At 39.3% G+C, this 12,756-nt stretch overlaps 2 protein-coding genes across 4 annotated transcripts in view; both read right to left on the bottom strand.

Annotated features, from left to right (window-relative positions):
- LOC131324874 (F-box protein CPR1-like) overlaps nt 1-2,259 on the bottom strand; it is a 40,229-nt gene extending 37,970 nt beyond the window's left edge. The window contains exon 1 of the mRNA XM_058357053.1: nt 2,183-2,259. Within this exon, the coding sequence (XP_058213036.1) occupies nt 2,183-2,246 (64 nt within the window). The 5' untranslated portion in view covers nt 2,247-2,259. The remainder of the gene's footprint in view (nt 1-2,182) is intronic.
- Nucleotides 1-12,756, bottom strand: part of LOC131324869 (F-box protein CPR1-like) — a 54,586-nt gene that overhangs the window by 5,366 nt on the left and 36,464 nt on the right. The window contains exons 1-2 of one of the 3 annotated variants that reach the window (XM_058357044.1): nt 10,512-11,822; nt 9,191-9,519 (exon numbers count right to left, since the gene is read on the bottom strand). In XM_058357044.1, the coding sequence (XP_058213027.1) occupies nt 10,538-11,644 (1,107 nt within the window). In that variant the 5' untranslated portion in view covers nt 11,645-11,822 and the 3' untranslated portion in view covers nt 9,191-9,519; nt 10,512-10,537. Of the gene's footprint in view, nt 1-9,190; nt 9,520-10,511; nt 11,823-12,756 lie in introns of those variants that run through there. The other 2 variants (XR_009199470.1, XM_058357042.1) reach the window with 2 other exon arrangements.

Here is a 12,756-nt window from a genome sequence, read left to right as displayed (position 1 = left end):
CATGTGGTTTCATTAGAGTACTCAGTTTGGCACAAATCAATTGAAAAACCTTGTCCAATGCTCCTTGATTCTGATCTCAATCCAGATCTGAATAGATAAATTGGAATCAACATGGCTAGTCTTCTTTCCACCAGAATTTAGGGCAAGCGATTATCGGAACACGTGCTAACCAGTCACTTGTCCAAACAGAAATGGCTGTGCAATTTATTATATGTCATTTGACAAAACAACAATCCAGATTCAAGAGCAGTTTAAAGATACCAAAAGACCAAAACCATGACCAGAAAAGTTAGAAAACAAGTATCATGCGGTCCAAGTTTTCCCATGCTACATGATCTTCCTCTCTTCTAGTTACTGCCCTCAAAATTGCCCACCTCTTTGCGGAAAATATTAAGTCCAAGTGATGGAGTGAAACCGAATTGCTATCATCCATCGCTGAATTTGTTTGGAATTCCTTCTTGCCCATAAGGTCCGGGACAAGAACATGCATATATACACAAGTTTCGATCTACATATGCAACGAGAAAGAACAGAGAAATATTGCAAGTGATCATTTATCATCTTCCTCTTTTCCATTTACTGCTGTTCTAATTTCCTATCTTTTCGCATAAAACTTCTGTCCCGGCCCATAAATTCCCAATCTACCATGAGATGGAATAACCTATAACGGTATAACCCCCTTGTGATCCAATGAGACGTATCATTTCTCCTCGGTAGGTGAAAGGCAAACAATTTTGGTTTGGGATTCCTTCATGACAATGATTCAGCCAAATCTAAGCTTGTTGGACCATGAGATCACAAGCATATAGGAATGAGTTTCCACCCTAAGGGTAGGCGTAGTGGTAGTCGCCTCGCAATTGGATGCCTTCGGCCTGGGGTTCGACTCCAACATCTGTGCTATCCATTCATTTGTTGGGCCAGTCCTTGGACAGTGGGATTAGCCTATGGATTAGTTGGTCCATTGGACTGGAATCAAATACCGAGATATCAAAAAAGGGTATAAGAATGAGTTTATACTTAATGCTAAAATATTCGATTACAATTAAAACCTAGAAATAAAGACCAAAATATGTTCCATAATTTCCTGCAGGCTACAACCCTAAATGAAGAATAAAACTCAGCACAGGAAAAATTGAAGGCTCTCAAAGACAAAGCAGTGTGAAGAAAGCATAAGTTCCCTAAAACAGAGGCAAGTTGCTCAAGATTCAGACAACCAAGCTCAACGAGAAAACACTAGATATCATAATTTATTTCGTAGTACATTTACACAAAGAAGAACGAGCAAGCACCAACAAAAGAGTATTCACACAAGTTCCAAAATACATCTGCAAAAAGAAAGAATAATGATAATAATTGTCTCATAATTTGACTTACCACTTTTTCTTCCACTTCCACCTGATTAGCAATACCTTCTAGTATCATTGCAGCCATGAGGTGAAAACAAGACTCTCCACATATAAAGCAACATCAAACGGCCTGCAATTCTGAGGGATCCCAATCCTCTTGTATGTATTTTGTTTCGGGTCGTAGATCACTAACTTCTCCGAATCCAACCTCATTATGACCTCTCCATCCTTCGTGAAACACAACAGCTCAAAGTATTGGAAAAAGAACTCGCCCCCTGCCACATTTGGTACAACAAACAACTTGGTCCAAGATTCTTTCACACCATATTCCTTCATCACCCAAACATCACAATGACTCTCCCGATCTGTGTCAACCACACAAAGCCATCCACCCAAAACCCCCAAATAACAGTTTTCATTCTCAAGGAACTCAACTTCATAAATAGGCTTGGGCACCTCCTTGAATTTCTCCTCCATAAAATCAAAATAAACAATATGGAAATATAAATCCGATTGGGATCCTCTATGTGAGGATCCGGATCCATATACATCGGCAAACCAATGTAGTGCCCCATTCAGAACAGTCCCCGGCACATGAAGATAAGGAGAGTAACCAAAGTCTCCAATGCTCTTCCATGAGCTTAGTTTAGAACTAAACACATGAATATTGATAGAGGCATTACGTAAACCGAAAAAAACCGCCACAACCTTGAAATCATCACCAATAGCGTCATAACCAGGACCAGAGATTACACAATAAAGGGTATCTGGGCACTTAGGTCGTGAAAATTTCTTATAACTTCTAATCGATGGGTTCCATAACCATAATTCAGCACCACTATCTAAGAGTAAGACTCCATTGCATGAGCCCAGAATCTGAACACCAGACTTACAGGGCATTTCGAGCTCGGCTAAGGTGTGTGTTAAGTACAGCAGCTGCATCAGCTATTGAAGCCGTTAAGCCAAATGAAGTTAGTTCAAGCCAGAACTCAGCCTCAGCTCCACAGCCCTATCCCACTCAATTAGTTAGTTAAGGTCGTGCAGTTAGTGGAGGTCGTGCAGAATTAGTTAGGTTGTTAGTCAAAAAGATTCTTTCTCAAGTTGTATATAAGTGTAGATCTGATGTAATTCATTTTGTACTGAGAATTTAAGAAATAAAACACAAGTTTAGCTTCTCTCTCTAAATCTTGTTATGGTATCAGAGCCATTAATGGCGTGAGTCTACAGCAACAAGTCCTTCGTCTTCCGCACCCCGTTCTTCGTCTCCAGCAGCATAATCTTTTCTCCTACCTTCGTCTATCTTCACAGTGCTACAAATTGCATCATGACGTCAACAATGGCAGTTCAATCTTCCGGATCTGCACAATCTTCAACCTCTGTTACGTATCTCCCTCCTTCTCTCTCCTTCTTGATTGCTAATTTCCAGTCATTCATCACTCTTAAACTCGATTCCTCCAATTACTTTGCTTGGAAGACTCAAGTTGAGAATGCCTTGAAGGCGACTGCTTTGTTTCACTTTGCTGATGGATTGTGTGAGAAACCTTCTCCTTTTTTAGTTGATGCATCTGGAGTGAAAACTCCTAATCCTGAATTTACTAATTGGACTACGATTGATCGCATGTTGCTATCTTGTCTAATTGCAACCCTAACTCCGCCTGTTCTACCTCATGTGGTTGGATCTGATCAAACCTGTCAATTGTGGACTAAACTTGAGGAGAAATTCAGTTTGTTATCACGCTCACACATTCATGATCTTAAGCGAAAATTGTACAGTTTGAACAAAACTGGTACTATGGAGCAATACCTTGATTATATCAAGGGAATTATTCAAAAATTGGCTGCATCTGGCACGCAAATGGACGATGAAGAACTTATCTTCCATGCTCTCAATGGTCTGAAAACAGGTTATGATTCTCTCAAGCAGACTATACGTACACGAATTGATGATATGACTTTTAGTAGTCTTTCTTCTTTGCTAATGGCAGAAGAACTGCATCTTACACCAGAAATTACTCCTATTTCTTCAATACTTGTGGCTCAACATCATACACCATCTCCATCTACCTCCATCAATATACCTTCCTCCTCTACATCTGGCATTTTACCTACACCTTCTGTTCCTTTTCAATTTCCTAATCCTATTCTTCCCTCCCAGCAATTTCTTCCTACTTTTGCTTCTCCCCAATACAATGGCCCACGTTTTAATAGAAATATGAACAGGTTCAAAGGAACTCAGTTTGCTCCACAGCAATTTTCCAAGCCCTATTCTGGTTTTTCGAATTATCTAGGGTATCCAGGCAACTCTAATAATTCTGGATTTCCTTTTGGTTTTACTACTCCACCTGCTAGTTTTCCATCAACCCCGACAAGTTGCCAAATCTGTGGAAGGGATAATCACCAGGCTTCTGCATGTTATTATAGACAGAATCTGAATTATAGACCATCAAGTTTTGGTCATATGGGCAGGTCTTTTGGTCAGAATTTTCCTCCACATGGTCAGAATTTTCCTCCTACTGGTTCGCAGTTCTCTTCTAATGCTCAAGCTTTACTTGTTACACCTGATTGCATGGGTTACTATGGGGTCCCTTCTCAACAAGCTCAGGGTTTAGGTGATTATGCTTTGAATATGAATGGTTTTTATCCACCATCCGGTATCTCAGGCTACGGATCCTCTCCCCCTTGGTATTTTGATTCAGGTGCAACTTCACACGTTACCAATGATGCTACTCAAATTCAGGTGTCTCATGGGGGTTCTGGAACTGAAACTGTTACTGTTGGAAATGGGCAAACTATTCCTGTTTCTCACTCGGGCACAGGTCTTCTTTCTACTCCCTCTTCTAGTTTTTCTTTATCCAATATTCTACATGTTCCTCTTATTTCCCACAATCTCCTTTATGTCTATCAGTTTGCCTTGGACAATGACTGTCCTGTCACTTTTGACTCTTGTGGCTATATTATTCAGGACAAAACCAGTCACAAAGTTCTTCATCAAGGGAAATGCCACCAGGGGCTTTACCCCCTTCTTCCTATCTCTAAGTCTGCTACTGCTTTTGTTAGCATGCACTCCTCAGCATCTCTTTGGCACAACAGATTAGGTCATCCACATACTGGCATGCTTCAAATACTATCCAATAAGTACAATCTTTCCATTCCATCTGTTAGTCCTTTGGAGTGTTACTCTTGTAATAAGGCCAAGAGCCACAAACTTCCATTTTCTCTATCCACATCCCACACTACTTCACCCTTTGAGTTGCTTCACATGGATGTATGGGGACCATCCCCAGTGGTCTCCTTTTCTGGATACAGATATTATCTCCTTGTTGTAGATGATTTCACCAAATATTGCTGGTTATTTCCTTTACATGCTAAGTCTGATGTTGCTTCTCATATCCAAGCTTTCAAAACCTTTGTCGCCAATCATTTCTCTATGACAGTTAAAACTATTAGAACTGATAGAGGTGGTGAATTTCTTAATAAGTTGATGTCTGCTTTCTTTGCTACTTTTGGCATTCTTCATGAGACTACGTGTCCTCACACCCCAGAACAAAATGGGGTGGCAGAACGAAAACACTGTCATATTATTGAAACTGCTATCGCATTACTCCAACAAGCTCATCTTCCTATTACCTTTTGGTTAGAAGCTATTACCACTGCTCTTTACCTCATTAATCGTCTACCAAACTCCTCTATTCATTTTCAAGTTCCTTTTCATGTTCTTTATAACAAAGTTCCTGATTACCATCTTCTCAAGCCTTTTGGTTGTTGTTGTTTTCCTTGGTTACGACCATTTACTTCCAACAAATTGGAGTCTAGGTCAACACCATGCATTTTTCTAGGCTACTGTGCTTCTACGAAAGGCTATAGGTGTTTAGACCTTAGCACTAACAGGGTTTACATTTCAAGACATGTTAAATTTCTTGAAACTGATTTCCCTTATCCTCAGCTCAGTTCTTCCTCAGCTCCACCTCCTTCACAGTCAGTTTCTTCTCCTATTTCTTCTTTTAAGTTTCACTCTTCTTCTCCTGTTATTCCTTGTCCAGTTATACCCTCTTCCTTCATTCCTGTTCCTGATCTTTCTCAGCCCTCTCTGTGTACTTCGCCTGCTCACATTTCTTCTTCTGTCCCTATAGTTTCTACATCTCCTCCTTCCTCTTCCTCAGTGTCCCTTCCTCCTCCTTCTCTCCCTCCTCATCCTATGTTAACTAGGTCCAAAAATGGTATTGTTGTTCCTAAGAAACCATTTACTTTACTAGTTAGCTCAGTTCCTACTACTGAGCCTTCTTCTTTCAAAGAGGCTGTTAACTTTTCTGAGTGGCAAACTGCCATGTCAGAGGAATATTCTGCTCTTCTTCAACAAGGAACATGATCTTTAGTTCCTCTACCTCCAAATGCTCCTGTTATTGGTAGTAAGTGGATATTTAGAATCAAAAGAAATTCTGATGGCGATATCGCTAGGTACAAAGCTCGGTTAGTTGCTCAAGGCTTTCAGCAAACTAAAGGTATAGATTACACTGAGACTTTCAGTCCTGTTGTCAAGCAACAAACCATTCGTCTTGTTTTATCGTTGGCTGTTTCTCATGATTGGTCTGTCAAGCAACTGGATGTTTCAAATGCTTTCCTTCATGGTACTATACAGGAACAAGTGTATCTCAAACAACCCCAAGGCTATGTTAACTCTCAGTTTCCTCATCATGTTTGCAAGTTACACAAAGCTTTGTACGCTCTTAAACAGGCCCCTCGAGCGTGGTATGATATGTTATCTAAAAGTCTTATTAATCAGGGCTTTCATAATAGTCGTGCTGATTCATCTTTGTTCATTCTCTCTCAAGGAACAGATTTGGTCTATGTCTTGGTCTATGTTGATGATATCTTGATCACTGGTAATAACCCTCACCTAGTGGATACTATCAATACTGGTTTGGGTACCACGTTTGCCCTCAAAGATCTTGGTCCTCTGCATTATTTTCTGGGTATAGAAGTTGTCTCCATTCCTGAAGGTTTGATGTTATCTCAGACCAAATATGCTCTGGATCTTCTCAAGAAGGCAGGAATGACAGATTGCAGACCTTGTGCCTCTCCTTCTTCTCTTACCAGTTGTAGTGATACAACTGACTCACCATTTCCTTATCCAGAATTCTATAGAACACTTGTGGGGTCCTTACAATATCTTACTCTCACACGACCAGAGATCTCTTATGCAGTGAATGCTGTTTGTCAGAATATGCATAATCCTTTGACTAGTCATTTTACTTCTGTCAAACGTATCCTACAGTACATCAAAGGCACATTACATCTTGGACTGGCTTTTACCAAGAGTTCATTCCAACTTTCAGCATATTCTGATGCGGATTGGGCAGGCAGTGCTGTTGATAGAAGGTCCACCGGTGGATACTGTGTATATCTGGGCTCTAATCTTGTCTCTTGGTCAGCCAAGAAACAAGCTACTGTGGCACGATCTTCTACAGAGGCAGAGTACAAAGCTCTGGCTAATACTACTGCTGAAATGATCTGGTTAATGCATCTTCTTCATGATTTACATGTTTCTGTTCCTGAATCTATTCCTATTCTCTGGTGTGATAATAACTCAGCTATTTCTCTTGCTTCAAACCCTGTGTTTCATGCTTGTACGAAACATGTGGAAGTTGACTTTCATTTTGTCTGTGAGAAAGTTCTTCAGAAACAATTAGTGGTAAAGTATATTCCTTCCACTCTACAAATTGCAGATGTGTTTACCAAACCTTTGACCATATCTCGTTTTCAATGGCTTGCTTCCAAACTGAGGCTATCAATTCTTCCTGCCTCCGTTTGCGGGGGTGTGTTAAGTACAGCAGCTGCATCAGCTATTGAAGCCGTTAAGCCAAATGAAGTTAGTTCAAGCCAGAACTCAGCCTCAGCTCCACAGCCCTATCCCACTCAATTAATCCCACTCAATTAGTTAGTTAAGGTCGTGCAGTTAGTGGAGGTCGTGCAGAATTAGTTAGGTTGTTAGTCAAAAAGATTCTTTCTCAAGTTGTATATAAGTGTAGATCTGATGTAATTCATTTTGTACTGAGAATTAAAGAAATAAAACACAAGTTTAGCTTCTCTCTCTAAATCTTGTTAGTGTGATCGGGTGCTTGATAGTCCATGGAATAGCAAGATCCCCACTTAGGAAGGATGATTAGCTTTTGGTTCGTGTTGTTTTTCACGGATTGATGGAGGTGAGATTTGATGAAGTTGGGGTCGATGATGAGAGCGAGCCATGGCTTGGAAACCGACTTGAAGCGGCACAGAGACTTGACGGGTAGCCTTGAGAGTATGTCGTAGACGATCTCAAAGGGAAGATTGGGCAAACCCAGTTCCATTTTTCTAGTAGAGTAGAGAGAGTGTTTTCTAGGGTTTTCTCCGGGCAGCGTTGTGAGGTAGGAGAGAGGGAGGCAAGCAACTAGCAAGTATCAGAGTCGGAGAAAGAGAGAGAGAGAGAGGGCGGGGAACGGGTTCAGAAGGATTGATCCTTTCCCGTCCCTTTAACTGGACGGCCCTGTCCAAGCGTTCAGCCTGTTCCCGGGTCCAATTTGATGATCGGGAATATTTATATTTTAGATCTCGTCTAGAACATTAGACACACCAAATTTATATTTATCGGGTACCGCTTAACCTTTTTTGAAATGCATTTATCTCTAAAAACAGGTTTAAAAAATATTGCAGTTCTGGATAAAAACTCATATTTTATAAATAAATGCGTTTTGAAAACACATTAATACCTGAAAATGGGCTGAACAGGAATGATCGGTCCCTTTATAGGACCGGAGAGGATCCCGATCCTTTTCCGATCTTGAGGAAACCTTTAGGGCCTGTTTGGAACTTAGAAAAGGAAAAGGGAAAAAAAAATAAAAGAACATGAAAGTGTGAAGGAAAATTATTCTTTCTTTTGTTATTTTCCTTCTAAATTCCTCTTAAACTAAACAAGAAAAAAGTGACTTTTTGCGCTAAAAATAGTTATTTTTCCATACTTGGGTAAAAATAAAGAAATTTTATTTTTCTGACTATCGTCGAAACAAATCAATAGCCGACAAAAATTTGGCGCAAAACTAACAAATGTTAAAAAAAATTCAAATAAGAACAAAATTCTCATTTTAAGTTAAGGCCAAAAGAATGCCCCTTAGTAGTCTATAGTATTATTTTTTTGTTCTCTCTTAGATAAGAAAGATGATTTTGCACTTTTTTTATTAACGTGCACTTTCCTGTCTTTGTTAATGTAAAAAGCACAAAATTGCCCTTACATTTTAGCTAAGCTCTTCACTCATGAATAGGAGTGTAAATGAGCAGAGTCGAACCAAACCTAATTTTAGAATGTTCAAATTCGTTTGTCAAGTTTTTAGCAAAACACTTGACCTAGAACTTGAGCCGAATGAGAACTTGAGTAGCCGAGCTCAAGCCGAACGTATGGTAAATTTATCACAAAAGTTCAGAAGAAAACGAGAGCTACTCCCATAATCAGTTGGTAACCTGACCCCCCATTGATCATCATTTCCCATTCATGGTCACATTCTCATGTAATTCGAGAACTTGGTTGAGTTCTTACCTTTGCATTTGTTGTTGCTTCTTCTTCTTCATTCAACTCCTACCGAATCTAGAAACTAGAAAAACCTTTCGTGAACTTCAGAGAGATCACAAATTAGAAACATCAACTAACGAAAGCGAAGAAGGACAATGCCGATTTCAGAGTCTCATGACACAGTAATTAACCTTTCCTTCTAAGAACAACCAAGAAGAACACATAGAGAGCACATAGATTAGATCATACAGGAAGACACCCGGGCGCCATAATCATTATCGGATCACGTGCCAACCAGTCATTTGTCTAAAGAGAAGTGGCTGTCCGATTCATTGTATGCCATTAACGAAACAATAATCCGGATTCAATAGTAGTTCAAAGATATACCACAATAGTAGTTCAAAGATATACCACAAGACCAAGACTATGGCCAGAAAAGTTAGAAATCGCACATCATGCGTCCAAGTTTGCCTATTCTGCATGATCTTCCTCTCTTTGCCCACCTCTTTGTGGAGAATATTAAGTCCAAGTGATGAAGTGAAGCCAAATTGCTATCATCCATTGCTGAATGGTCGCTAATTTTGGTCCGGGATTCCTTCGTGCCAATGATTCAACCCAATCTAAGTTGCTGCGGGACTGCAAAATTACAAGTATATAAGAATGAGAGTGTCCGAAATTATATTGCATATTTCAATGCAGTACTAAGTGAAGGAACAAAACCCAGCTGAGGAGAAATTAAAGAAACGAAAATACCAAGCAGTTGGAAGAAAGCGTAAATCGTCCAAATCAGATGAAAGTTTCTCAAGATTCTGATCACCAAGTTCCCTGAGAAACTAGAATATACTGTACATTTGTTGGGGCATTCTTTCTATACTGGAGAAGAAATTAACAGTCACGGCACCAACACAAGAATACATTTTATCTATTGAAAGGGAGCAACCTACATTGTGCTATATTGACTACAAAAAACCAAATGAAGTAGCAGGTATCTTAGCCGTTATTAGCGGGGCAGAATGAAAAATTCCATCGTAAATGACAATAAGAACTTTGCACAATGAAAAATTCCATCATAAATGACAATAAGAACTTTCTTCATTGAAAACACGATCAAAGGTGACATATTCATCCGCCGAAAACAAAGTTAGTACAGTTATAGCCTTTTTTCATCAATATTACTAACAAAGCTACCTTTGTTGATCGTAGTCATCAACAAAGGTTACTAGTCTCGGGATTAGTGGTCCACTGGACTGAAATAAAAATACAAAGTAATTGTAAACTTAAGGCTAAAATACTCGGTTATAATTAAAACCTAAAAATAAAGGCCAAAACATGTTCCATAATTTCCTGCAGGCCACAACACTAAATGAAGAATAAAACACAGCACAATTAAAAAAATTGAAGGCTCTCAAAGACCAAGCAGTGTGAAGAAAGCATAAGTTCTCCAAAACAGAAGCAGCTTGCTCAAGATTCTGAACACCAAGCTCCACAAGGGGAAAAAAAAAAAAGATATTATGTCTACACTGAGGAGAACGAGCATGCACCAACAAAAGAGTATTTATACACAAGTTCCAAAATACATATGCAAAATGAAAGAATAAGAAAAATAATGGTTTGATAATTTGTATTACCACTTTTTCTTCCATTTCCATTTTGATTAGCAGTGCCTTCTAGTGCTGTTGCAGCCATGAGGTGAAACAAGACTCTCCACATATACAGCAACATCAAACCGCTTCCAATCTTGAGGCATCCCAATCATCCTCTTGTAAGTTTTCTTTTTTGGATTGTAGATCACAAACTTCACTAACTCCTCTGTCTCTAACTTCAACCTCATTACAACCTCTCCATCCTTGGTGAAACACAGCAGGTCAAAGTAGTGGAAAAAGAACTCTCCTGCCACATTTAGTGGCACATTGGGTACAACAAACAACTTGGTCCAAGATTCTTTCACGCCGTATTCCTTCATCACCCAAACATCGGAATGACTCTCAAGACGGTTGTCAACAACACATAGCCATCCACCCAAAGCCCCCAAACTAACAAAATTATTAACTTCACATATAGGCTTGGGCACCTCCTTCAATTTCTCTTCCATAACATCAAAGCAAACAATATTGGAATACATATCGGTGTTGCCACACAGAAACCAATGCGGTGCCCCATTCAGAACACTCCCCGGCCCTTGAAGATAACTAGAGTAACCAAAGTCTCCAATGCTCTTCCATGAGCTTAGTTTAGAACTAAACACATGAACATTGGTAAGGGCATGATTTATGAGGCAAACAGCCGCAACAACCTTGAAATCATCATTAATAGAGTCATAACCAAGCGCATACTTTCTAAAAGCGCAGGTACCCTTAGGTCGTGAAAATTTCTGATACATTCTAACTGATGGGTTCCATAAACATAAACCATCAAGAAGATCTAAGAGTAAGACTCCATTGAATGAGCCCCGAATGTCAACAACACGAGAATTCTTACAGAGCATTTTGAGGTCGGCTACGGAATGATCGGGTGCTTGGTAGTCTAGGGCATAGAAAGATTCAAAAGTGTGGGAGCATCGAGGAGGGATGATCATCAGCTTCTGGTTCGAGTTGCTTTTCATGGATTGATGGAGGTGAGATTTGATGAATTGGGGGTCGGTGATTAGAGCGAGCCATGGCTTGGAAACCGATTTGAAGCGGCACAGAGGCTTGACGGGTAGCCTTGAGAGGATGTCGTAGACGATCTCGTGTGGAAGATTGGGCAAATCCCATCGTTCCATTTGCTAGTCAGTGGAGAGTGTTTTCTGGGTTTTCTTTGGGGTGGCGTTGTGAGGAGGCGTGTGCGCAGAAACAGGGTGGGAGTCCCCTCTGCACTTCACGAGTTCACGGTCGTTTTTCTTCGCGGAGAGAGAGAGAGAGAGAGAGTTGGAAAGACTTTGCGAAGGGTTCTTAATTCTACAGGAAACCTTCAACGAGGAAAAAAACAGTATAAATAGTAGTCATACATGACACTAGTATATCGAGGCCTGGTTTGGCAAAAAAAAAGACCCTATTACCAATTTGTTCGGTTCTCAAAACGAAGACTCAAAAATAATACATTTCTTTTGAGAAAAAATTTTAAATTCTTTTCACAAATTAAAAAAACTTATTGATATCTAATAAATTGTTGGGAAAATTTGAATTTTACTTGTAAAAATTATATTATTTTTACGTTTTCGTTTAGCGGATCGGACAAACATTATGAGGCGGATGGAGTATTCCTAAGGGAGATTATTGCCTCATCGAAGTGCAACAATCCTACCCATTCGGGCTTAAAAGAATTCGTCACATGACTAGTTTTTTTTTAGCCAAACCACTCTGTACCCAACAAGCCAAATAATCCAAAAAGAGCCAATAATCCGGCTTATTTTTTTGGCCAAGCTGAGCCCTAGCGTTTATAAAGGAGCTCTAGTCCTACTCATTTTAGGGAGACTTATCTTTTAAATAAGAAAAAATAATTTTTGCACTCCTATTTTATTCACATGCGCTTTCTTTGGTCTTTATTTATGTAAATTACCAAATTGCCCATACATTCTAATTAAGCTCTTCATGAGATTAAGCTTTCCACTCATGAAAGGTAATCTTTACCTTCATGTCAATAAGGAGGAAAAGATGATCCTCATGTGAATAGAAGGGTAGTGCATAATGGATAAAAGGAAAGTGCAAAAATCATTTTCCTTCAAGTTAATTCATAATCTTCTCTCTCAAATTTTCTCTTCACTAAAACCCGAAACAAACTTTCAAACGAAATGCAAATTCTAAAACAATAAGATTGACAAAAAATTATACCCCAAAATATAATTCAAAAAATATATATATTAAATTTATTAAAATTTATCTTAGAGGAGTTGAA

The sequence above is a fragment of the Rhododendron vialii genome, chromosome 4a (assembly GCF_030253575.1).
Source record: "Rhododendron vialii isolate Sample 1 chromosome 4a, ASM3025357v1".
Taxonomy (NCBI): Eukaryota; Viridiplantae; Streptophyta; class Magnoliopsida; order Ericales; family Ericaceae; genus Rhododendron; species Rhododendron vialii.
This window is presented reverse-complemented; position numbering and strand designations above follow the sequence as displayed.